General features: G+C 35.7%; 5 protein-coding genes across 9 annotated transcripts; 1 reads left to right on the forward strand and 4 right to left on the reverse strand.

Moving 5' to 3' along the window:
• The first annotated feature begins 807 nt into the window (after window positions 1–807).
• LOC113704691 (cytosolic sulfotransferase 15-like) lies at window positions 808–1,815 on the forward strand. The gene has a single exon (XM_027226566.2). The coding sequence runs from the start codon at window positions 808–810 to the stop codon at window positions 1,813–1,815; it is 1,008 nt and encodes a 335-aa protein (XP_027082367.2).
• A 3,933-nt stretch (window positions 1,816–5,748) lies between these two features.
• Window positions 5,749–8,425, reverse strand: LOC113702846 (replication protein A 70 kDa DNA-binding subunit D-like). 2 transcript variants are annotated; one of them, XM_027224002.2, is made up of 10 exons: window positions 8,293–8,425; window positions 7,708–7,865; window positions 7,358–7,628; window positions 7,164–7,260; window positions 6,946–7,070; window positions 6,751–6,829; window positions 6,551–6,674; window positions 6,279–6,439; window positions 6,063–6,183; window positions 5,749–5,975 (listed from the first exon to the last, which is right to left on the reverse strand). In XM_027224002.2, the coding sequence occupies exons 2-10, from the start codon at window positions 7,852–7,854 to the stop codon at window positions 5,787–5,789; spliced, it is 1,314 nt and encodes a 437-aa protein (XP_027079803.1). In that variant the 5' UTR covers window positions 7,855–7,865; window positions 8,293–8,425; the 3' UTR covers window positions 5,749–5,786. The 2 variants fall into 2 exon arrangements, with proteins under 2 accessions (XP_027079803.1, XP_071916710.1); XM_072060609.1 differs by lacking the exon at window positions 8,293–8,425 and adding an exon at window positions 8,041–8,137.
• A 2,601-nt stretch (window positions 8,426–11,026) lies between these two features.
• LOC113703310 (replication protein A 70 kDa DNA-binding subunit B) lies at window positions 11,027–20,728 on the reverse strand. 4 transcript variants are annotated; one of them, XM_027224630.2, is made up of 10 exons: window positions 20,132–20,728; window positions 19,878–19,927; window positions 19,680–19,748; window positions 18,910–19,316; window positions 13,429–13,573; window positions 13,058–13,331; window positions 12,880–12,976; window positions 12,673–12,797; window positions 12,492–12,570; window positions 12,041–12,392 (listed from the first exon to the last, which is right to left on the reverse strand). In XM_027224630.2, the coding sequence occupies exons 5-10, from the start codon at window positions 13,570–13,572 to the stop codon at window positions 12,371–12,373; spliced, it is 741 nt and encodes a 246-aa protein (XP_027080431.1). In that variant the 5' UTR covers window position 13,573; window positions 18,910–19,316; window positions 19,680–19,748; window positions 19,878–19,927; window positions 20,132–20,728; the 3' UTR covers window positions 12,041–12,370. The 4 variants fall into 4 exon arrangements, 3 of the variants coding, with proteins under 3 accessions (XP_071916690.1, XP_027080431.1, XP_027080430.1); XR_011819657.1 differs by lacking the exon at window positions 18,910–19,316 and having other exon boundaries at window positions 12,043–12,178; window positions 12,264–12,392; window positions 20,132–20,727; XM_027224629.2 differs by lacking the exon at window positions 18,910–19,316 and having other exon boundaries at window positions 20,132–20,727.
• Window positions 13,704–15,212, reverse strand: LOC113704692 (uncharacterized). The gene is made up of 2 exons (XM_027226567.1): window positions 14,509–15,212; window positions 13,704–14,415 (listed from the first exon to the last, which is right to left on the reverse strand). The coding sequence occupies exons 1-2, from the start codon at window positions 15,210–15,212 to the stop codon at window positions 13,704–13,706; spliced, it is 1,416 nt and encodes a 471-aa protein (XP_027082368.1).
• LOC113704693 (uncharacterized) lies at window positions 15,257–19,267 on the reverse strand. Its single transcript, XM_027226569.1, has 4 exons — window positions 18,910–19,267; window positions 18,196–18,362; window positions 17,211–17,745; window positions 15,257–17,109 (listed from the first exon to the last, which is right to left on the reverse strand). Exons 1-4 carry the CDS (start codon window positions 19,265–19,267, stop codon window positions 15,257–15,259), a joined length of 2,913 nt encoding a protein of 970 aa, XP_027082370.1.
• Window positions 20,729–21,856: the final 1,128 nt, after the last annotated feature.

Below are 21,856 nucleotides of genomic sequence, written 5' to 3' on the forward strand. Positions count from 1 at the left end.
TAAGAAAAATGGTGGTCAAGTGGTGCGTTCAATCGGTAGCGCGCGGGACCAGCCGGTTCGCGCCGTTTTTCTTAAAACTCACGTACTAGTATTTTTACTTCCCAATCACAATCTTTATATCATTGCTACTAGTCACATATTATTTCTCACTTAAAATCACTTTTAATTCCCAAATTTAATCCTTACTCTGTACCGAAAATTCATCCGGCGAAAAATCGCGAAAACCCTAATTTTGCTCCAAACTTGAAACCGAAGCGTAAAACCCTATTTTCTAGGTTTACTTACACTTATTGTGAAACAATTGGGTAGTGGGCTTTGATAAATAATAATTTTCAAATAAAAGGGTATTTTTGAGAAAAATACAAGAAATTTGCGAGTCCTCACAAATGTATTATTTTTCAGAGACAAAAAATATATATTATTAAAAGTCACAAATTAATAATACTATCTTTTAGCAAATACAAAATTTAAAAAGTAAAAAATTCTAATGAAACTAAATAATTTATTTTTAAATTATTAAAATACATATTTGATATGCTTGTGAACTATGTTATTATTCTATATGGAGTGTAATCTATTGTGAATAAAAATATAATAAAAAAGGAGATAATGAAATACTTACGTGGCATGCGAATTCCACTCACCCATTCTAGTGGATTACATTATGTGGGATTAAACTCCACTCTCTGTGGATAAGGAATTGTTGAGGCGACACCACAACATCCCATTATCGACAAGTTTTGTATATGTGATATTGTTGGATTCAACAAATCCTGCCTTGCTGATATCCATCCACTTTACTTTTCCATGGAAGAAACGCCAATATTCCGTCCTTCATCCTCAACCAAAGTTGTAGAGGATATGGATGAATTTCAAGAATTGCTACAAACAATTCCTAAAGTAAACTGGGATGGCCGGTGGCTATACTACTACAACAATTTTTGGTGTCCAGAAAGAGTGCTTAAATCCACAATTTTCTTTCAAAGAAACTTCAAAGCTAAGGATTCCGACATTATCTTAGCATCCATCCCTAAATCAGGCACCACTTGGCTAAAATCACTAAGCTTTACCATCATCAACCGCAAGAAGTGCACAATACCAGAGAGCCCTCTCCTCATCACCAATCCTCATGATCTTGTAAGATCCATGGAGTATGGTTTATTTCTGAATAGCGAAAATCCTGATCTTGAGGCCTTCTCATGTCCAAGAATTTTCTCAACACATCTGCCCTACCATGCCCTACCTCAATCGATTTTGAATGCCAAATGTCGCATAATTTATATATGCAGAAACCCTTTGGATCAGTTCATTTCTCTCCGGCACTTTTTGCTTGAAAATAGTGGTGAAGATCAGCAAAAAGCACTTCCTATTGATGAAGCTTTTGAATTATTTTGCAAAGGTTTATACCCTTTTGGTCCCGTTTGGGATCATGCTGAGGGGTACTGGAATGCAAGCCTAAATGATGTTCAAAAGGTGGTGTTTCTCAAGTACGAGGATCTCAAAATAGATGCAACTTCTCACGTGAAGATGCTAGCAGAGTTCTTGCGATTTCCTTTTTCTCCAGAGGAAGTTGAAAATGGTGTAGTCGAAGAAATAGTTAAGCTTTGTAGCTTAGAGAATCTCAAGAATATGGAGGTGAACAAGAATGGTGTTGTTGTTAAATCTCCAACTGCTAAGTTTAAAGCTGGTTCCTATTTCAGAAAGGGAGAAGTTGGAGATTGGAAAAATTTTCTCAATAATTCCATGGCAGAACGTTACAAGAAGATTATGGAAGAAAAGTTGGGAAAATCTGGTTTGGCATTTGAACTGTTATGAATGTTGAGCATCCCATGGATGTATTATTTTTTACTTCTTTTCTTTTTGGTTCAATGCATTTGGTCAAATCCTCCTTCGAGACCGACACATGAAGCCTTATTTGTGTTTGAATGCCTTGGATCATTTTATTTGTTCTGTCATTTTGTCTTGATGACAAACATAACCATTTCAAGTGTGGAGAATTTTAAAGTGATTTGAGAAGTATTCTCATCATTGTTCACAGGGTTAATAGCATTAAACTCCGTCAACTTTTTTCTTTCCTTTTGGCAAAACTCCGTATGCAGAGAGAGGATAACCAACTTTAAATTTTACAAAAATAACTAAAAATGATAACGGGGCACAGACATGATGACCTTCATTGTAAGAGTAAATGAGGGTAAAATATCTCAAATAAGGTATGTTAAGACCATTTAAAGTTAGAAGACCCTGAATCAATTTCAGAAGGCCTTAGCTGGGATAAAGATCCGACTTGGGACCATAATTCTATTTATAAATAAATTTTTTATTATCTTTTGAGTTTCTATAGAAATAAAAATTAATTTTAAACCTCTACACATTAAAGGTTCATATCCTTTTAGTTTAATGGCTACTTAATCAGTGTTGAAGAGGACCCGATTTAGTGGTCAAACTTTTAGTTTCAAGATTTAGAGATTTTGTATTCAAATTCATTTCTCTCCTTCCGGTTTCTTAAATCTCACTCCTCTCTCGCTAAAAACAATTTAAAAAATATAACAACTACTCAATCAGCTATAAAATAGGCCATCGATCTAATTTCAAACCATTATGATACAAATTTCGTGACTTTGTTTTAAGACAACTCAAATATTGACTTCTATCTACGAATATAAAAAGATTTACTACTTTCTTGTTGTATCATAAATGAAAAGCAGACTGGGCCGACAGGTTTCCAATAATTTACAAAGGACGGGTCCCAAAATTCAGGTTGAAGCACAATAATTTAGGATGGACCTGTCCCAAAATTCTAGGGAAGATCGGGTTGTTTGGATATCATTTTATTTGTAAAAATATATTAATATATCATTACATCATAAATATATTTTTTAATTAATTTTTTTATCTTTCTAATTTTTTTTTTACATGCAATGCATCAAAAAAAAATATTACAATATATTTTTTTGAATATTTATTTCAAATAATTTCCTATCCAAACACATTCAATAATTTTGGATGTATCTGAAAGCACAATAATTTATGATGAACTGGTCCCACCATCTTGTGGAAGTACAATAATTGTTCCTGGTGGCACGATCGACTCTCACTCTTTGCTCTTCTCGGTCTATATAAGAACTTTAGGTTTAAGCCCAGGCGATTTAAAATCATCGGCAAACTTCTGGAAGACAAGGAATCATGGCAATCAACAAGATTGGTGCATTGGCTATTCTTTTTTGTGGTACGTACAATTTTATTCTTTTGTATATGAGTTAAACCTGTTGGGGCAATTTTAAAATATAAAAAGACAACTATTCATCCCATCTATTTAAATACATAAAAAAATCAAGCATCGAGATTTGTTTGGTTTTCACACGATTTGAAATGATTTTGGTACTGAATACCAAAATGAGTTATGCTTCTGGGAGCAAACGTGGAAGTCATGGCTGTCAGGCCCGGGCCTGTCAGGCCTTGTCCACTGGTTTGCACATTGGTCGCGTACGTGACCTGTGATGGAGAGAAGAAGTACCGAGGCTGCACCAATTGTTGCTTCGACGAGGGCTGCACACTTCACTTTGAAGATGGAACCTCCCAATATTGCACTTGGCCGCCTAAGCAACAATGGGGGCTTGCTAGTATCATGCTCAACCAGCACTAATTAATATGCCCTTCTTAGCTTGTATTTCGGTTCCACTTACACGAGGGTGGTCCGAATATAACTATGTACTCTATCAGTGATTCATGGGATAGTGAATCACGTTCAATAAAATGGAAGGATATAAATGAGTACTTTTCTTACAAGAAACAACTTGCTATACATAACCAAATTCATGATACGTCGCTCGGAATGATTAATTACATCTCGAAAAATTGTACGTAATTCTCCCAAAAATACAAGGAAAGGAGAAAGAGAGAGAGATAGAGACGAGTGCTTAAAGTGGATCCACTGCTTCTCCAATTGATATAATTCTTACAACATATATTGTAAACTAACATAATTCCAATTGATAATTGAAATTTGTCTACTCATAAAAATAAATTAGAGCAAAATTCATGATTAAAATTGGATAAAACTCAACTTAAGAAATCCATGTTGGATAAAAGTTTCAAGAACTTAACGATTCTTTCATTTTACTCCATCCACCAACTGCTTGTGCATCATTTGTTCAGTATTAACCAGAGAAACATTATGGAGCCATTAGAGGATAGCCGTCATCGATAATGTTCATATATATCTCCATGAGATCAACATTCTAATCTCTTGACCTGGGCACTAATTACTCAAAAATCAACCCCAACTAATGCAGGTCACATTTTTCTCATTTCCTCCTTGCCACTTTGACCCATTCTCCAAGACAACAAGAAGTATCCCTTCATATTGGATTTTTTTTTTTCGAAAGAAAATCAAATAACATTTTTGGCACTACTGAGATTTTACTTGATTTTGACTCTAAATTAACATTAGAAGAATATAAGGAAGAAAATTAGCTTTATTCACCATATAGAAGGATTTCATGCATAAGTTCTTACTAAATTAATTCCAAAAATGTACTTAGTTAAGAAAAAAAAATCAGGATAACATTTTTTTTTAAATCAGGCTAAATTAAAATTAAGAAGATAAACTAATCACATCAAACTCTCCAAACTCCCTAAAAAATTTAATGAAATTTTAACAGACTTCACGACTATTTTCTTACGTTGATATATTTAACGAAGAAAATGGTTCTTTCACTATGGTCCTCTCAGGAGATACCCTTATCGATACCATATATATGTGGTATAACAATATGGAAGAGTCATTTAAAATCTAGCAAAGCATGCAAGAGAGAAATTAATGTTTTCACCTACCCCCAAGAAAAAGAAATTAATGTTGTCTTCTTACGTTGTATTGTAGTACAGCATGATGGTTCAGTTTTTATGTATTGACAAGCCTTTAATATTGATATGGATACGTGTCTAACTCAGGGCTCTCACAATGAATTAGTTTGGATAGCAGGATAATTACACAAATTTATCTGTTTGTGTTACAAATATATTTTTAATCATATTTTTATTTCCTAAATATCATATCAGAAAAGTGCCACAGAGTGTCATTGGCCAAAATGGAATAAAAAAATATTTTTGAAAAAATTTATTTCAAATAATCTCCTTTTTTTTGAAAATGATAATAATTATATAATCTGTTTTAGATCAAAAAAATGTATTAACACCACCCTTAAATTTTTTTCGTTGCTAACGAGGTTTAAATACTCATTCACAAAAATCCCTCTTGGTGGCAACTAGCCAAGCTCAGTGGTTATTCCAGATATCTCCCGTTCGAACACAATTGCATTGGCCATATTTTCGTTGAACTAGGTGGGTGGTACCGCGCGATGCGCGGTATACTTTTAAGGATTGCCCAAAAATGTGTAGAATAATAAGTATGAAATGCTTAGAAGGAATTTTGTCTGAGAAAAACTTAAATGTTTATATACATATTGATTTTTCATTTGTATTGATTATATGTTGATATGTTAGTTAAGCTAAAATGTTTGCACAAAAAAATTGTTTCAGAAATTGGAAAATATTTTTATCTGAATGTTTGGGGCAATTATGTTTGTTTTAATATTGGGATAATGGTAGATATTAAATGTAGAGCTGAAAATTTATTTTAAAATAAATAAGTATGCAATGAAGGAGGAATATAAAGCTAAAGACAATAAAATAGTAAATATAGTTATTGTTTGTGGGAATTTTGATTTAACACATACAGTAGAAAAGACATTAAAGGCAACAGTAATGTATGCAAAATAAGTAAAAGGTTAAGCATTGATGTTAAGATTGTTTATGTTAATATTTTCAGCATTAAAAACTTCATGGGCTGAGTAGGATGTGATTATTTCATAAGCTGCACGTCTGATGAGTCTGAATTTGGAAGGAGAGGGCATAATGTAGCACATGAGCAGCTTCCCTTGTAAAGTATGCGCAAGGTATTGAGTAAGATCAACATTCTGTTGTAAAAATAGATGGAAGAAAATTGTAACAGATTTAAAAAAGAAGAGAGAAAATATTTAGTATAAAAAAGTAGTAGCGATTACCTCTTGTTGTAAATAGTATAGCTCGGCGGTTGAATACTGAATTAGTCTCTCTGCTTCAATATCTATAGCAGTAGCACATATAGATCCAGTTGCATCAATGAGTGAAATTGCAATGAGAGCTCTGCAATGAAGAAGTAGGTAGTTTTGTAGTTAGAAATTGAAAGTGATTAAAGTTGACGATGAAAGGAAGCAAGAAGAGTAAATAATTATGTTTACCTAGGAACCAAATCCATGTTAGAGTGGCAATGTTGACATGTAACAGGCAAATTGCTTGCAAGTTTGCTTGGAAAATAACAAAGGGGACAAGCTATATAAGCTAACTTTTGAGGTATGTAATCTAGCTCCACAATGCCTTGAATCCAGGCAGTCTTTGGTTTCTTTGACAAAGAAAAGGTACAAAAGAATAGCTAGCGTTAAAAAAAAGGCAAAAGAGAAGTGAATGTAAGGAATATTGTATGTAAATGTAAATTTTGAATTAGGAATTTTACTTGCTGAAGAAGAGTAGCAATATGAGTGATTCGATTATCGTTTACAGGAGGAAGAAGAATGCGTGGGTTAGTGTAACTGCTCTCATCAATCATTCGTCTCAGCGCATGGGCATGGGCATGATGCCTATGATAAAACTGAAAAAGGTAAGTTGTGATATAATAAGAGCGATAATAATGCACAAGGTGGTTAAAACTCTTACCACGTTTTTAAATGCATCGTTTGTTGAGCGATCGGAGATATCAAAATCAGCGAGGAAGATTTAGTTGAAAGACTCAAATCTGATACGATTGGTAAGAAGAGGGTAAAAATTTTAAAGTTGATAGAGGAAATAATTTTTTGGAATCATAAAAAATTAGAAGATGCTTTAAATAATAGAGGTGAAGCATGTGATTACAATGATTCGTTGTAGCTTTGACTCTGATGGCAATGATAACTGGAAAAGGGTCTTCTGCTGCTGCAATAGTAGGGCCATAATTTTCTTCAAGCTCACCGCGTAAAGTTAGTATCAAAGGTTTCATGCTGGGTAATGAATAGTAATAGAATCAATTGCTGGAAATGCGCACGATTTTGAAAAATGGAAGGAGAAATTAGATTAGTAATGAAATGTGTTACTCTTCATTAGCTATGACATAGTCTCGAACTACACATGGGGCTCCTTCAATAGGGATAATTTTGTTAGGTAGAGCATGAAGCACGCCTGCCATGACAGCTTAGGAAAATGAAAGAAGTAAAAGTGTTAAGGTCATAAAAAATTATGCAGCAATTAAAATATGGGGAAAATAAGCAAAGCATGATGATTAACTTACTTATTAACTGTTCGGTATCAGCAATGGCGTCTAGCAGAGTAAATGGATATAATTGAAAATGTGAAGGAAGAGAGGGATAATCGAGTTGGTCAATTTCACGAATTGATGTAGCTTCAGTAGCAATCCAGTAAAATGGATATTCGGTAGGAGCAGAACCATCATGTAGGTGGTGAACAATAGCTCTAGAAATATAGTATTTTTTAAATGGTAGCAATAATCCAGCAAGTCGATGAATCATGTTCCCGATAACATGCATATTAACTGTTACACCCTGATACTAACAATTGTTAAAAGGTATCATGACATAAGTAAATAGTCATGAGATCAAAAGGAAATTAAGTATTCGTTACCTGTGAATCGGCAAGCAGAAAGGTTTGAAAGTTTTGCTGGAGGTGCAAATTATTTTTTATACAAGCAACTTCTATAACTTGGAGAGCTACCGTCCAGTTTGATGAATACGGATGAACAGCAGATAGAGGGATTATTGCAGGTTCCATTGTAAGATAGTCTATAATAGAAAAGGAAAAAATTAAATGGGTGAAGTGTAATCTACATGAGCTAAAAGGGTCGGAGAAAGGATATAATTGGAAGATAAGGAACGCATGAAGATGAGGTGCAAGGATATGCATTTTGATAGGTATCAGTTTAACAGTCATAAAAAAATTATAAGTAAGTGGAATAACCTGTTGTGAGCTAAAATCGAGTGCGTTAAAAAGAAGAACGTGATCGGAAGATGGGATATGCTTAAATGAATGGAACTGTATTGATAAAAGCAGCAAGAGAAAAGCTGGAAGAAATGAAGCCGGACTTTGGAGTTAGCAGAGAGCAGAGAGGAGAGAATTTATTCGAGGAAGGATAGCACTATATGGGGAAAAGATTTGAAAAGCAGATCGGATGAAGTAATGTAAAAACGTGCTTAGTAAGTAAATGCATACCTGATGGTGAGCAACAAGGAAGCTTATAAGTTTAAGTGTAAGGAAAGAAGTTAAGATGGTAATAAGGGGAAATGAAGATGAAGGGAAGGAAGATGTTGTTGCTAAAAGTAGAATTAGAGGAAGGAAAGATGTGTATATTGTTGTTTTGTTGTGATACGTATTGGTGGAATGCATAAAAAGGTAAAATGGTTATGAATTGAGCACAGATGGATAAATATAAGTTTAAAACATAAAACTATTGAATCTAATAAGATCGATATGCATGGTGTCATTTTTATCCAAATGTAAAGTTGGAAGCTGTAGTAAGGACTATTATTGCTGATAAAGTGATCAGAATCTGAAAGGTTCACGTGCATTCATTGTTAGGTAGGGAAGAGTACAAAATGTTCATAAAAGGAATATGTTCAGAGATTCTCTGTTGATTTTGTCTGCAGCAATTTCTTTCAAAAGATTGGGATATCTATTGTTTTGGAGTCTTTGAATATCGGTATTTATAAATTTTAAATTTGGTATCATATTACTTAGAATAATTTTTATGTATTTAAAGTAAAATAGAAAAGGATCACTTAAGCATTTGGAGTAACCAAACAGGATAATTAACTCTGCATTTATGTAATAAGACGGGATAAAAGCGAACAATATTATTGGAAGGGAAAAGTTTCTAGTACATTTAAAGGAAAGAGTAAAAAAGCTGCAGAGGCATGATCACATAATGTTACAGAGCTTAATTACAGCTTTAAGCATCTGAACAAATGCTGAAAGTGTAATACCATGGAAATAGCTTTTCAACTCCATTATAGTCAAATACTAAAACAGCAAATGTAGTCTGTGATTCAGGAATGAACACAAGAACATCGTTATGCTGTAATTGATGCTGAAGAATGAAGTTTCTCCAATTTCCTTTCAATTGCTTCCCTTTGATACCAATTCTTGTAATGTTATGGCCAGTCTTGATAAGTACGGTGGGAGTTCTTTCGCTATTCAAGAAGGGATCAACGAATCTTGGGAGTTTCTATGAATTATTAAGGAAAATTAGAGTGAAAAACTGAACATAGAAAAATAGGTTAAAGAAAATGGATGAATATGGATATAATAGTAACTCACCATTGAATTCGGCGTTGCTGAATGAAAAGTTTGATAAAAACAATGCGAATCAGTTAGGTTTTGACAGAAATCTGGTTCTAACGATGAAGTCACGGCGTGATGATTAACTGATAAGGATGTGGTATCTGAGGTCATTAAATAAATAATGTATTAGAAATAATGAAAACAGGAATCAGTATAGAAAATGAGTTAAAAGATATACAGGCCTTGTGTATAGTCAGCGTTATTCTCCAAAATATTTGGTAGCGGAATTGTCCAGGATAAGTAAACTTGTTGCTGCAGTTCAGAGAAATGAATAACATCGAAAATAAGATTTCCAGCATAACGAACCATCAACAGATCATGAGTGTTAACGATATTGTCATGGCAATATTTATTCCATCCTTCTTCAAAGCAGCCATTGGCAATTGTGAGAGGCCATTTTTGCATTCCATATCTGAGTATGATTGTGTTGTTTTGATGCTGATCAAGTAACAGGCGAAACTGAGCAGGTAAAATTTGAAATTGTTTGATGAATCAAATGAAATTAAGCAGATTAATATAAAAATATTAGATATGGATAGTTTGAATGTCTTTTGTTTTATAAGGAAACAAAAGGTGTACCTGGCCTCTATAACAACATTTGAGAAGAAAACAGCAAGGGTTTAAGCTGCTGTTTGGCTGTTGAGAACTTGATGGAGAAGGAAACATATTTTGTGCTATTAAAGGGATAGAAGAAGAAGAAGATAACAGGAGAAAAATATGGCATGGTGCTATTAATATATATATCAGAAAGGCTGTTAAACTGTCAAATGAAAAAAAAAATTAGTAAGCAGAAAAAATGGTTGCTTGCAGAAAGTTGCAGCTTTTTGTTTTTAACTGTGTGCTATTAAATTTTTTGTAATCATGTATTGAATAAAGGACTGACTATATATATAGTTAATGATAAGAAAAGCAATTATTTATTAGCATTGTTAACGTTTGCGATGATTTTTTTTATCAGTATAAGCACATGAAGTGGAGCAGGACAGCATTAACCATTGAGGCACTTTTTTTATTGAGAAGAAGATTACGAAGGACATTGAATAAAATTGCATGTAAATTAGCATGCATTTGCTGCATATATATTATAAGGAGATTAAAGTCAAATACCCAATGAGTAACATTATTAAGTATTTGTCCAGAGAAATAAAGATACTTGTTGAGCACTTGCTTGCAAAGTAGTAATTTTTAGCAGTATCAGCTTGGTTGGATGGTTAATAATGATGAGTTTGTTGTAATTTGGTTCTAAAATTTGGCAGTACTACATTGTTTTTATAATTTATTTTTTTTCCTAACTTTATAATTTATTTAGTTTTGAGATATAGTTTTTCTTTATTGTTATAGAGGTAGGTACAATTGAACTGCCACTGTCTGAGATATTTTAAATACCTGCAGCTTTACTTTTACGAGAAGTTTGCTTAAAACTTGCTTGTCCTCTCCTCTGTAATTCATTTAAGCTTTGGAAGAAGGCTTTGTGTAATGCAGTATGTCATATTGCTTTTGTTTACTTTAATATTTCGATTCCTGCAACCTAGTAGATAATAGTGGTGAGTAAATAAGTTGGTGTCATAAGTAATAGAAGTTGTAATCTGAACAAAAAAAGGAAGCATTAAAAAATAACAGCACAATAATTAGTCTTACATAGAGTTAATAGTACATGAAGTTGACTGTTGAGGACAGTAGATATGTCAAAAGAAGCTGGTTCATTAATACGTACAGACAAAACAAGAGTGTTCATTCAAAAACTAACGACTCTTGTAACAAACTTAGCAAAATGTAGCAGTGCAAATGGCTTGTAAGGTGTATCTATCTTATGAAGACAAAAAGTGAATAGCTCTGAATTAGTTTAGTTTTGATTTCTTGGCAGAGCTGCTGGCTTCATCAGGGGAGTTGTCGTCGTTCAAGTTCTCTATTTCATCAAACTTTTCAGAAAGTCGTTTGCGAATCTTTGGAGGAGAAGTATTTTCTTCTGCAACAAATAAATTTTTCATTTTATATAATTTATTTCAGGGAAAGCATGTTTGTGGATTAGAAGTTCAAAGTATGTGTCTATTTACCTGGATCAATCAATTGCAGCGTTGGAGGCTGGTCATTAAGCAACGGTAAATGATTTTTTGGTTCCTTTGTTACCTCAATTGAACTGGCATCATCATGAGCTTCATAGTAATATATCACTGTATAACGTTGCCTAGCATCTGCTAGCTGTGCTTGCACAGGTTTGATATGAATGAGGAAAATCTTTGCTTTGAGCTCTTCATGAACAAGGTCAAGAGGGAGTTCAACATTCTGATAATAAGGAGAAAAAAAAACATTAGCAGCTTTATAACAGGCCTGTCAACAAGTGTTATGGGACAAAATAAAACCTCATTAAAATGCTGCATTGCTTCAAGAGAGCTGAACGTTAGAAGTTTTTCTGCTAGTTCACCAAATATGGAAGCTGGTATGGTTCCACTGCTATCAACCAAATCAACATCAAAGCGACATCTGGAAATATAATCAATATAGAGGGAATTAGTAATCGGCAAAATTATTGTTATGCAAAATCCAAAAAGAATCACACAACAAGGACTTATGAATGATCCACAGAACAAGGACTTATGAATGATCACCTTGATAGAGCTGGTTGCTTCTCCTTGCACGAGTTGCAGGTAAATTCAACCTGATAATCTGCTGCTGTGGCTCGATAGCAATTCTTGCAACTCATATACCAGTATTTTTGGAATATGTGTTCAAAGTAGAAACGTGCTCTCACCCAAGTCGTCTGCAATATAAACAAATACAAGGGAACAAATGTAAACAGGGCGATAGTAAAGTGTAAAGAGAAATGGGGAAAATTGTTTTAACACCTTCTGTGATGGGCTAACGTTACAAATCAAGGTAGCTTTTTGATCAGTTCTGAGAGAAATTGTAGGATTATACTTCATGTAATCTCTTTTAGCAAGAACATCTGCAATTATTTGAGAATTTCTGAGCGCCTGCACAAGGCAAAAATGCAGAAAAGATGTAAGAAGTGAAAGATTATCCGTAGTTGCTATTTTGTGAGATAGAAACAGGGCATTGGAAGTGCAACATACCAGTTCTTTAGCTCTCTTGCTTCCTGTATAGGCGGATCAACAAGTATGACAGAATCAAACCAAGTACCTAATGCAACTCCTATAGAAAGAATAAACATTAATGCCATGCGTCATGATTCTGTGAAAGGTATATATAAGAGTGTGCAGAACAAAAATATAAAAATATTAAAGGAAAAAGTACCATTGTAGTTATTCACTTTTATTCTCCGTGCAATAATGACAGGATAGCTGTGAAGGTTAGACAGTAATTGTTGTCCTTCATTAGCGAGAAAGTCATCCCTTAAAGATAGCAATACTGTGTGTGATCTGTAATCATTATTAATATAAGTAATAGACAGTAAATAACTTAATTCAGATTTAGGATTAAGATAAGAAATAAAATACCCACTCTTCGTCAAGAAGAACAAACTTTTGAACACTTGATTCTCTTGAGTTTCTGTTTAATGTCTTCTTGTCCAGTGCAGCAATCACAACTCCTATCACATCTGTAAAAACAGAACCAGCATAATGGAAAAGGAGGTAATAATATTGTAAGCACAGCAATATTAATTCACTGAGAGACGTACCAACTGATTTATTCTTGTCATCCATGTGATGCACTAAATCAGTAAACTTTGTATAGTTGAATTTCACAGGCATGATTTCATTATCAGCATCATTTATTTCTTCAATGACAGTTTTAGTGCTGATCACCCATTGGATAGTGAGCTCAGCTGTCTGGAATTTTGCTGGGATAGGCTTCACTTCAGCATTTGTGATCTTGTACTTTTTATAAACACGTAAGAGTGGACTCATTTTAGGAATATCAGCATTGAAGATTATTGCTTCAACTTTTGATCCCTGAGGCACACAATTGGTAGCATTACAATTAGCTAAAAAATAGAAAAATCTTGTAAAACAAGTGCATAGAAAAAAGCGGGTACAAAGGTCTGTTAACCTCTGCATCATAAAAGATAAATTTTTGTTTTTTTGTCGGCATTCCCTTCGAGTCAGTAATCTGTTGCTTTTCCTGAACAGTGATGAGGCAACTCCAATTCTTCATGAAAGGGACAATGTCTTGGATAGGCAGCAAATTAGTCATTCTGCATCAAGATAAAAACATAGATAAATGAATGCAAATAAATAAGACAAGTGTAACAGTATATTGGAGTAAAGAAAGAAAAATTTCTATATGCACCTGATTCCAATGTATAGTTAAAGTAGACAGGTTCTTTATTGCTGAGTTAAATCAAAAATCTCATTAAAGACAATATTCCTAGTTTTGCAGTCAGTCTTTCTCTCATCAAATGTTCCAGGAACGAGAAGAACCTTAAGCTCAACAGCAGTTCTAGCTCTAGAGAGCGCGACATACAGCTGTCCGTGCGAGAAAACGGGTTCACGCAAGTAAAGACCGACATAATCCAGAGTTTGTCCTTGCGACTTATTAATGGTTAACGCAAAACAAAGTCGGACAGGAAATTGAGTTCTTATGAACGGAATTCCATTCCTTTCATTGTCAGATGTTTGAAGAGGTATCTTTGGGATGAAGACTCTTTTTCCTGCATGACTGCCAAACACAATCTCTGCAGAAATAATATTCAAACTTAGCTCTCTACATATTAATCTTGTGCCATTACACAATCCTTCATTAGGATTTAAATTCCTTAATAGCATAATAGGACAGTTTTCTTTTAGCAGCAACTTATGAGGAGGAACTCCTTTTGGGTTCTGTGAATTCAGAAAATCTTCATAGTCTCCTTGGTGTCGCTGCTCAACAGTCCGATCTGAACTTATATAAACTTGAAGATTTCCAGGAAATCTATTTATTAATAGCTCGTTGAGCTCATCAACTGAGCTATTTTTTGGAGCAAGGATGCATCTATTTATCATGGTATAAGGATCTTTAGAATACAGGTGCAAATCTGGAAAAACACTTTGAAGCAACCTGTTTAAAATTATAAATAGCCATAATCAATGAAAGGTAGAGATAAAAAAAGGGATCAAATAGATAAAGTATAACCGTATGCAAGCTGCTAACCTGTTTAAAGATTGTTCCTTATCATAATAAGGAATAACTATATCAGGCGGTAAAGTGATTTCGCCATTTTCATCTAGAAGCTCTTTTCCCTCGCCTATTCTTAGTAAGAACTGAGAGAAAGCAGGATCTAACATGGCTCTCATATTCTGTGTGAGTCTCAGCTTATGTAATTTAGACCAGAGAATAGAATTAGGAAAGCTTGATTCTATGAGGACCTGTTTTGTTGCTCGCTCAATAACTGGCAAGGTTTGGTGAAAATCTCCACCAAAAACGACAACCTTCCCTCCAAAAGACAAATCAGAATCCATTATGTCTCTAAGCAAGTCGTCAAATGCTTCAATCGTCTCTCGCTTAGCCATTGGCGCTTCATCCCAAAGGATAAGCTTACACTCAAAAAGCAATTTGGCAACACTGCTTTGTTTGCTGAGTTGACAGGTCTTATTCTTCGAAAAGTCCAATGGTATCTTAAATCTTGAGTGCGCCGTTCTCCCTCCAGGAAGAATCGATGCTGCAATGCCAGAAGTGGCAACAGCAATGGCAATGTAACCCTGTGATCTTAATGTAGCAAGTAGTGATCGGTATAAGAATGTTTTACCAGTGCCTCCTGGGCCATCAATAAAAAAAGCCTGGCCCTCACCAGAAAAACATGCTGCAAGAATCATGTCATAAGCATGTTTCTGTTCACAGTTTAACTTGACAGACATTAGCAAATCGTCTGGAGTAACATCTAAACCTCTTTCATTTTCAATCAAGAATCAAAACCAAGTGAAACTAATTGGTAATCAGTAATTCGCTTTCCCATTTGCTCCAATGACCTATTAATGTCCTGTAGAACCCTTGTCCTGATCTGTGAACCAGTAAGGACAGAAAATGAGCATTGTCGTTGGTAATCTACAGACAGTTCATGTTGGAATTTTTCCCACAGTAGCTGAGGATTTACAGGAGAACAATGGACAAGCAGAGTAGCAAATAGTAATCTTAAGGAAGACGGCATCTGAAAGGTCACAGCTTCTTGAAGCGTATCCTCTATGTAAGTATCGGATTGCAAGAGTCCTAATGCTAAAGCAGCTTCTCTAAAGGAATTCAGCTTTTGATTAGCAACCGTCAAAATATGATCAAAGGAAGTCGGGCCATGAACATGATTCAGAAGTAGTCTAAGGTAGTATCTTTCTCCATCCGCTGGACTAACAGTGACCATTCTACCTATCACTTTTCGACGCTTTCTTTCAGTCCATTTCTTATATTTAGGAGACCAAACAAAGTATTGAGGGAATTCCCTGTAAAGACATTTAAGATTCTGTGCAACCACATGCATTTTGTTCATATAAAAAAATTCAGTTAACATGGTTTTTGAAAAATCAACTTTGCTCAATAATTGCAGCAGGTCTGAATTTTTGTCAAATGAAACAAACTGCTGGTCCGGGAGGTGGATCTGAAGAGTATAGACTGCTAGACTGATTTCGCTCAAGCGAAATTCAAAGATACGCCAAAACGCCTCAGGGGGCGAAATCCATCTACCTTGCTGAAATTCTCTTATCTCATCAGTGTCATCAGGAGTACGGTACGAAACTATCCTAAAACTGACTGAATCATGTCCTTTGAAAACATACTTATACATGTACTTCACCAATTTAACAGTCGAGCAAATTTCTACATTAATGTGACAGTCAAATGTAGCTAACAGATAGGGACTATAAGAGACAACCCATCTGTTATCAAGAGTATGCCTTCGGACCTTTATTTTTGTACCATCATCTCTTCTTCTATATTGCGGATAACTATCTTCAGCATGACTCGTTTGGGCACAAAAGGTCTTAGGATAGTGATATCTACAATGACCATCTTTCATACAAGGACAAGTTCTATCCAGATCGCCACAAGGACCATGAATCATGTGCTTTACAACAAGGGAATATAGATGAGGATGCTTAGAACGATCAGGTATTTCAGCACAAACTATTCTATCATATGACTCCGGATTTAGGAGTTTGTATTCAGGCTTCAAAATTAATAGTAGATGAGCATGGGGGAAGCCACATTTTTGGAACTCTATCACATAGACATACGCTGCAACTTCACCAAAAATTTGCTTGTTCAAAATTTCTGATTTAAGCAATTCAAATTTGGCCCTAAAGACTCTAGCCAGAAGATCCGGTCTATCCTGAGGCTTTTCGTGGTACTTTAAATTATCCTGAATTTCCTTCCATGCTGGGTTGCAGGTCATAGTAAGAAAGATGTCTGGTTTTCCATATTTTTGCACAAGAGACATTGCATCAAGATATCGCCGTCTCATGTCCCTTGGTCCACCTATAAAAGAAGCTGGTAATATCGTTCGACGGCCAACTTTAGAAGCACTGGTCTGGCCTATACAAATACTGTCCAGGACTCCTTGGAGGACCTCAGAACGAATGTTGTTTTGGCGATTTCTATGAAAATCAAGCCTAGACGTCTCAATCTTAACATAACCATCTACTGCATACTGCTGCAATAATCTAAGCGAGTGCAACAACATTGAATCATCACTGTCCCTCATCTGAAATCTGTAACAATAGTATTCTCTAGCTGACACCGTGTTTTCCTCATTTTTTGCACAATCAGCAGCTAGAGAAAAAGCACGAGCAACCATTTACTTTGATGATTTTTTATAATGTAAAAAATAGTGGTTAAATTCAATTGTTTAGAAGTAGCAAGAAATAACTTGCCTCTTTGTTCCCGTTCCATTAAGGCTGATGCAGAATTAACTGAAGATGGATGAATATCGATGTCTTCCTCACAATAATCATCTTTTCTCTTTCTTTTTTGGGCTCTTTTAATCCCAGGGTGCCATCCGCATTCGCCACGTGGAAAAAGAAGAGGGTATTGTAATGGATCATAGCAGCCATAGTAATGTTTAATTTTGTAGTTGCTATTTGAATGCGCATAAACCTGAATATGAGCTCCCGTATGACCGGTTTCATCTTGATTTTCAGTCCATATCGCTGCAACTTGGGAGGCAGAAGGCAGATTATAAACCCGTTGATCAAGGGTGGGATAACAATTAAGCACAATGCTAAGGTTGTTAATGTTTGGAACATGCCTTAAATTTTTGAAGAATTTAGCATAAGGATTGTCGCTAAGAATGCGCATAAGGAGTCTTAAAGTGCTTTCTCGCAACTTATCAGATGCAGCAATCCTCTTTGCTAATTCTTCATCAGTGTCAAAAAAGTAGAGCTGAATCCCAGATGCTCTATCATCCGACTGAAGAAGGCCATTAAGAAAATGATAAACCTCGTGTTTTTTGTTAGTTCAGGATCATATTTAGCAGCAAATGATGTGAAGCCTAAGTTATTGTTGTAAGTGCGAGCATTATTTCTAAAATGAAAGCTTTCCTCATCATTACCAATAAATAAGTGCTTCAAATCATAAGGCATAGGAGGAGTAACAAGAGAAATTTCTCCTCCAGAGCAACAAAAAGTAGGAGGTTCCAAATGGAATCTCTTGGCTCCGCAATGGTCACACGAAGGAGCATCAGGCAGAACCAAAGATACATTAGGAATCTCGTTCACGATTGAGAGATTTGGCTGACCGCGCCTGCGCTTTCTTCCTATAATTTTTTGTATGTGGTTGACAAACAGGTTGAGTTAAAGCTCTGTATAACGAGGCAAGAACGGAGCCTAAAGATGGCGGCAGCTAAACGAGAAACAATACTGAACCTGCATTTTCTGTTCTCACGGCGGAAACACTACCACGCTTCTTGCTATACTCAGAAAGGCTAGGCAATGGATCAAGGGAATCGTTCCTTTTTTTTCTCCTTGCCTGGCGAGAACAATTTGCTGCAAGTTGATTAAACTCTCTCCTTGGGAAAGAAGAGGGTTCTGTGGATAATAAGAGCGAACAAGATGAGCACCACAGCTGAGCAGGGTTGTGTATGCGAAGAGTTAATACGCAGTAAAAAATGTTGAGGAGGTGAAAGAGCAAGCAATTAGCCTGAAAGTTATAGCTTTAAAAGAACTGAATAGGGAGCGTTTAAGAAAGGGATTGCACGAAAGGAAAGCCAAATATCTGGAAGCATTTGGTAATGCACGATTTTATTTTCACCAACAGGTTAATATTTTGAAACTGGAATTTTCTATTGTGGAGAGTACAGGTAGGAAAATGCGCAGATGCTAATTAAGTAAGGTTATAATTGGTCAGAGTCTGATTCTGAACAGGAAAGGTTTGGAAGGTTCTAAGTGTTTTGAGAAGGGCTAGGGAGAAGGCATTTATTGAAAAGAAGTATAGGAGCGTGCAAACAAAAGAGAGCTAATTTACAGGAATACAGAGTACTTAGCAATAAATAGGAAGGCAGAGAAGCAGGAATGATATGAAAGAGGAAAGGCCAAGCCAAGTACAACAATAAACTAATTAATAAAAAAGCAATACCTTTATTAAGGGATATAGCATCACTGGAAGTTGTTTTTTTCCTAGAAGAAGAAGATGACGAAGCATGATCATCGAAGAAATTAGGTACAGCAGAAGAAATGCAGGGCAGCTGTCGATTATCTGTAATAACACTATCGACTGGAACCAAGCATTCTCCATTTTGTAGTGCATTAGAAAGCACATCAGCTTGAGCATGAGTGTCAGAAGGTTTATCATGACTATATGAGAAACAAACAGAAGGTTCCACAGCAGTAGGCAGAATCTTTTGAACACGAGACAGGAAAAGGCTCTGTTTTTTCTTCGCAGCTCTAGCTTCTCGTAGAGAGCGCAGAAATTCTGCTTTCTTGGCAGGCGGCATTTCTGCGTATTTTTTTCGGCGCAAGGCATTTTTATCCATCTAATTCCAGCTAAAAAGGGTAGCAGCAACCCGAAGGTATTAAGTAAGCATGCGAAGATGAAATTTAACAGCAAGGAACAAGCCAATAAGAGTCGTTTAACGCAATAACACACACCTGATTAATGCAAAAGCTAAGAGAAAGAATGGACAACCAAAGGCAAGCAGTAGTAATGAGATAATAAACGCTGCATGGATAACCAAGGAAGCCACAAAGCGGGAAACTTGCAACAGGGGGAAAAGGGAAAAAGCATGCATGATTAATTAATTAATATAACAAAACACACCAGCGCATACTAAAAGTAAACAAGCTAACAGCGCAGGTACATGCTAAGGAAAAGTCAAGGGAGAAAAACGAGAAGGGAAGCAACACTACCTGAGCCAAACACAGAAGCAGGAACACCTCAGCGAATATAAAACAGCAACAACAAGGCGGACAGAATTTCTTGCCGTCAAAAAAAAAAAAGGAGAAACAAACGAAAAGCAAATGTGACATAAGGCAGAGTACAGTGGAGAGGAGCAAATAATTTCGAAAAATGCAGTCAAAGAATAAAACAAGGATAGAGATACTAACCTGTACTCAAAAAAGGAGGAGCTGACAGGAGAATCTGAAGATGGAAAAAGCTACAGAAGAACAAGATATTTCAAAAGTCATGTACAGCAGAGGATCTTGTAAGCAAGGAAAAGAAAAAGATTCCAAAAAGGAATAGGTTCCTAGTAAAAAAGAAGGAGCAAGGCAAAAAAAGAGATAAACCATGAATTTATTTAGAACAAAGCAAACGGAAGAGAACAACGAAAAATTCATAGCATGCAGTAAACCATGCCTACCAGGTGTTAGCCGAAAGTTGCAGAGATGCAAGCAAGCTTCCAAACAGGAAGAAGTCTAGCCAATCGTTTACGGAAGAGGAAGAGAACAACAAGCAAAAGTAAAACAAACAACACTAACATAATGCAGGACTACCAAAAGCCAACGGACAACTGACGCTGAGAGGACGAAGGTTGTACGGGAATTTTTTCAGCAGGCTCAGCAACAGCGAAAAGGAAAAAGAGAAGAAAGAGGAGAAAGTCATTCTTTGTCAGCATTTGACACCGTTTAGAAAGGCAATTTTACACAAACAGGCCATTCAAAGCAAGAGGGCCTCTAATGCAGAATCTGCAATATTAGCATAATACTCAGGGTAAAATTGTCATTTCAGTTTCCATGACCACCTAACCGCTGTCATTCAAGATCAAGATCAAGAAGACATATCACACCTGCTACCATCTGTCATAACCACTACTCTCAGAACTCTCTTCTTCATATCACCAATCTTATACTAAACTTCCAGTGTCAGTTCTAGTCGTATATAGTCCTTTCTCATATTATATTATATTATAATAATAAGAAACCAAAATGGGAACGGAACCAGAATACAACACAAGGAAGGAAAAAAACAACTTATAATTGGAGAAGAGAACATAAAGTTGGACGAACACTCTCCAACCAATCATGTTTGGCCACATCACCAACAGTACACACTCTTGAGGCATGGCATTCACCCTTTTATACATATGCTAATGAGAGGACTGCTCCTCTGGCGAATGCCTTTATGCGCAAAAGATAAAGCACATTATATATCTTTCACATCTGATGTGATGTGGTGGCGGAACCCACTTAATAACATGGCAATGTGATTTTAAACTCATGCAAAGCTGTCGGCAACAAATCCGGACAAGGGGCACAAAGGTGCAATCGTTTGTGCCGGTTATATTCATTTTTCACTGTACATAATTTTTATTGCACACGATATAATTTACTTTGCACATAATGTAATTCTACAACATTTTTTTGTGGACCCCACACATAACGTGAAAATCGAGTTACATGATATAATCTGAGACATAATGTAATTCTACAACATTTTTTTGTAGACCCCACACATAACATGAAAATCGAGTTACATGATATAATCTGAGCCGCACAATTTTTTGAGGCCATATCGTGGCCGTGAACTTTCATGTTCCTGCCCCATTTCCAACAAATCCATCATTTTGTGGGAAAGGTTCGAACCAAAGGACCTGACTTCCATGGAGAATTGAGTCTAACTCCACACAAATGGAAAATAAACTTGAGAAGAACACGTGTGTTGCTGACATCAAGGTATTTATAGTATAGAAAGGATTGAAATCACATCTAGACAAATAGCTGTTGAAAGCAGAGGTAATAACCGGTGCAAACGGTCAAAAGAAAAGGCGCTTGTCTTGATAGACAACCACAGAAAATTTTTTTTGAAGTTTTCTTTTTTTTAAAGGTTTTTTTGGTATGCTAGGTGCGGTCCTTCTGTATTTTCCTTTCTTTCTTTTTATTGCTTTTATCTCCAACCATTTCGAGCACATGTTCTTTGCAGCCACTGAAGCAGTGTCGGTTGCGTGTCCCCCCTTTTCTGTGAAATTACAGTCTTTATCCTTGAGGCAGGTTGCCGTCAGCCTTCAACTCTGCCACTTGCTTCTCTTCATCTATCTATATTTCAAGTCTTTCATAATTCATCCATCTCGTCTTACCTTTATTTTCTT

The sequence above is a fragment of the Coffea arabica genome, chromosome 8e (genome assembly GCF_036785885.1).
Source record: "Coffea arabica cultivar ET-39 chromosome 8e, Coffea Arabica ET-39 HiFi, whole genome shotgun sequence".
NCBI lineage: Eukaryota > Viridiplantae > Streptophyta > Magnoliopsida > Gentianales > Rubiaceae > Coffea > Coffea arabica.

What these genes read in the sequence shown, in the direction of transcription:
- LOC113704691 (XM_027226566.2), top strand. Translation starts at nt 808, where the DNA reads ATGGAAGAAACGCCAATATTCCGTCCTTCATCCTCAACCAAAGTTGTA.
- LOC113703310 (XM_027224630.2), bottom strand. Translation starts at nt 13,572, where the DNA reads ATGACTAATTTGCTGCCTATCCAAGACATTGTCCCTTTCATGAAGAAT. An exon ending in TTTGTTCTTCTTGACGAAGA is followed by an intron (nt 12,798 to 12,879) that starts GTGGGTATTTTA and finishes TAATGATTACAG; the next exon opens with ATCACACACAGTATTGCTAT. An exon ending in AAAAGTGAATAACTACAATG is followed by an intron (nt 12,571 to 12,672) that starts GTACTTTTTCCT and finishes TTCTTTCTATAG; the next exon opens with GAGTTGCATTAGGTACTTGG.
- LOC113704693 (XM_027226569.1), bottom strand. Translation starts at nt 19,267, where the DNA reads ATGCCGCCTGCCAAGAAAGCAGAATTTCTGCGCTCTCTACGAGAAGCT. An exon ending in TGCTATATCCCTTAATAAAG is followed by an intron (nt 18,363 to 18,909) that starts GTATTGCTTTTT and finishes TATTATCCACAG; the next exon opens with AACCCTCTTCTTTCCCAAGG. An exon ending in AATGGAACGGGAACAAAGAG is followed by an intron (nt 17,110 to 17,210) that starts GCAAGTTATTTC and finishes CTTTTTCTCTAG; the next exon opens with CTGCTGATTGTGCAAAAAAT.
- LOC113704692 (XM_027226567.1), bottom strand. Translation starts at nt 15,212, where the DNA reads ATGTCTGTCAAGTTAAACTGTGAACAGAAACATGCTTATGACATGATT. An exon ending in AAGGAACAATCTTTAAACAG is followed by an intron (nt 14,416 to 14,508) that starts GTTAGCAGCTTG and finishes AATTTTAAACAG; the next exon opens with GTTGCTTCAAAGTGTTTTTC.
- LOC113702846 (XM_027224002.2), bottom strand. Translation starts at nt 7,854, where the DNA reads ATGGAACCTGCAATAATCCCTCTATCTGCTGTTCATCCGTATTCATCA. An exon ending in TTCTGCTTGCCGATTCACAG is followed by an intron (nt 7,629 to 7,707) that starts GTAACGAATACT and finishes TGTTAGTATCAG; the next exon opens with GGTGTAACAGTTAATATGCA. An exon ending in AACATGGATTTGGTTCCTAG is followed by an intron (nt 6,184 to 6,278) that starts GTAAACATAATT and finishes TCTTCATTGCAG; the next exon opens with AGCTCTCATTGCAATTTCAC.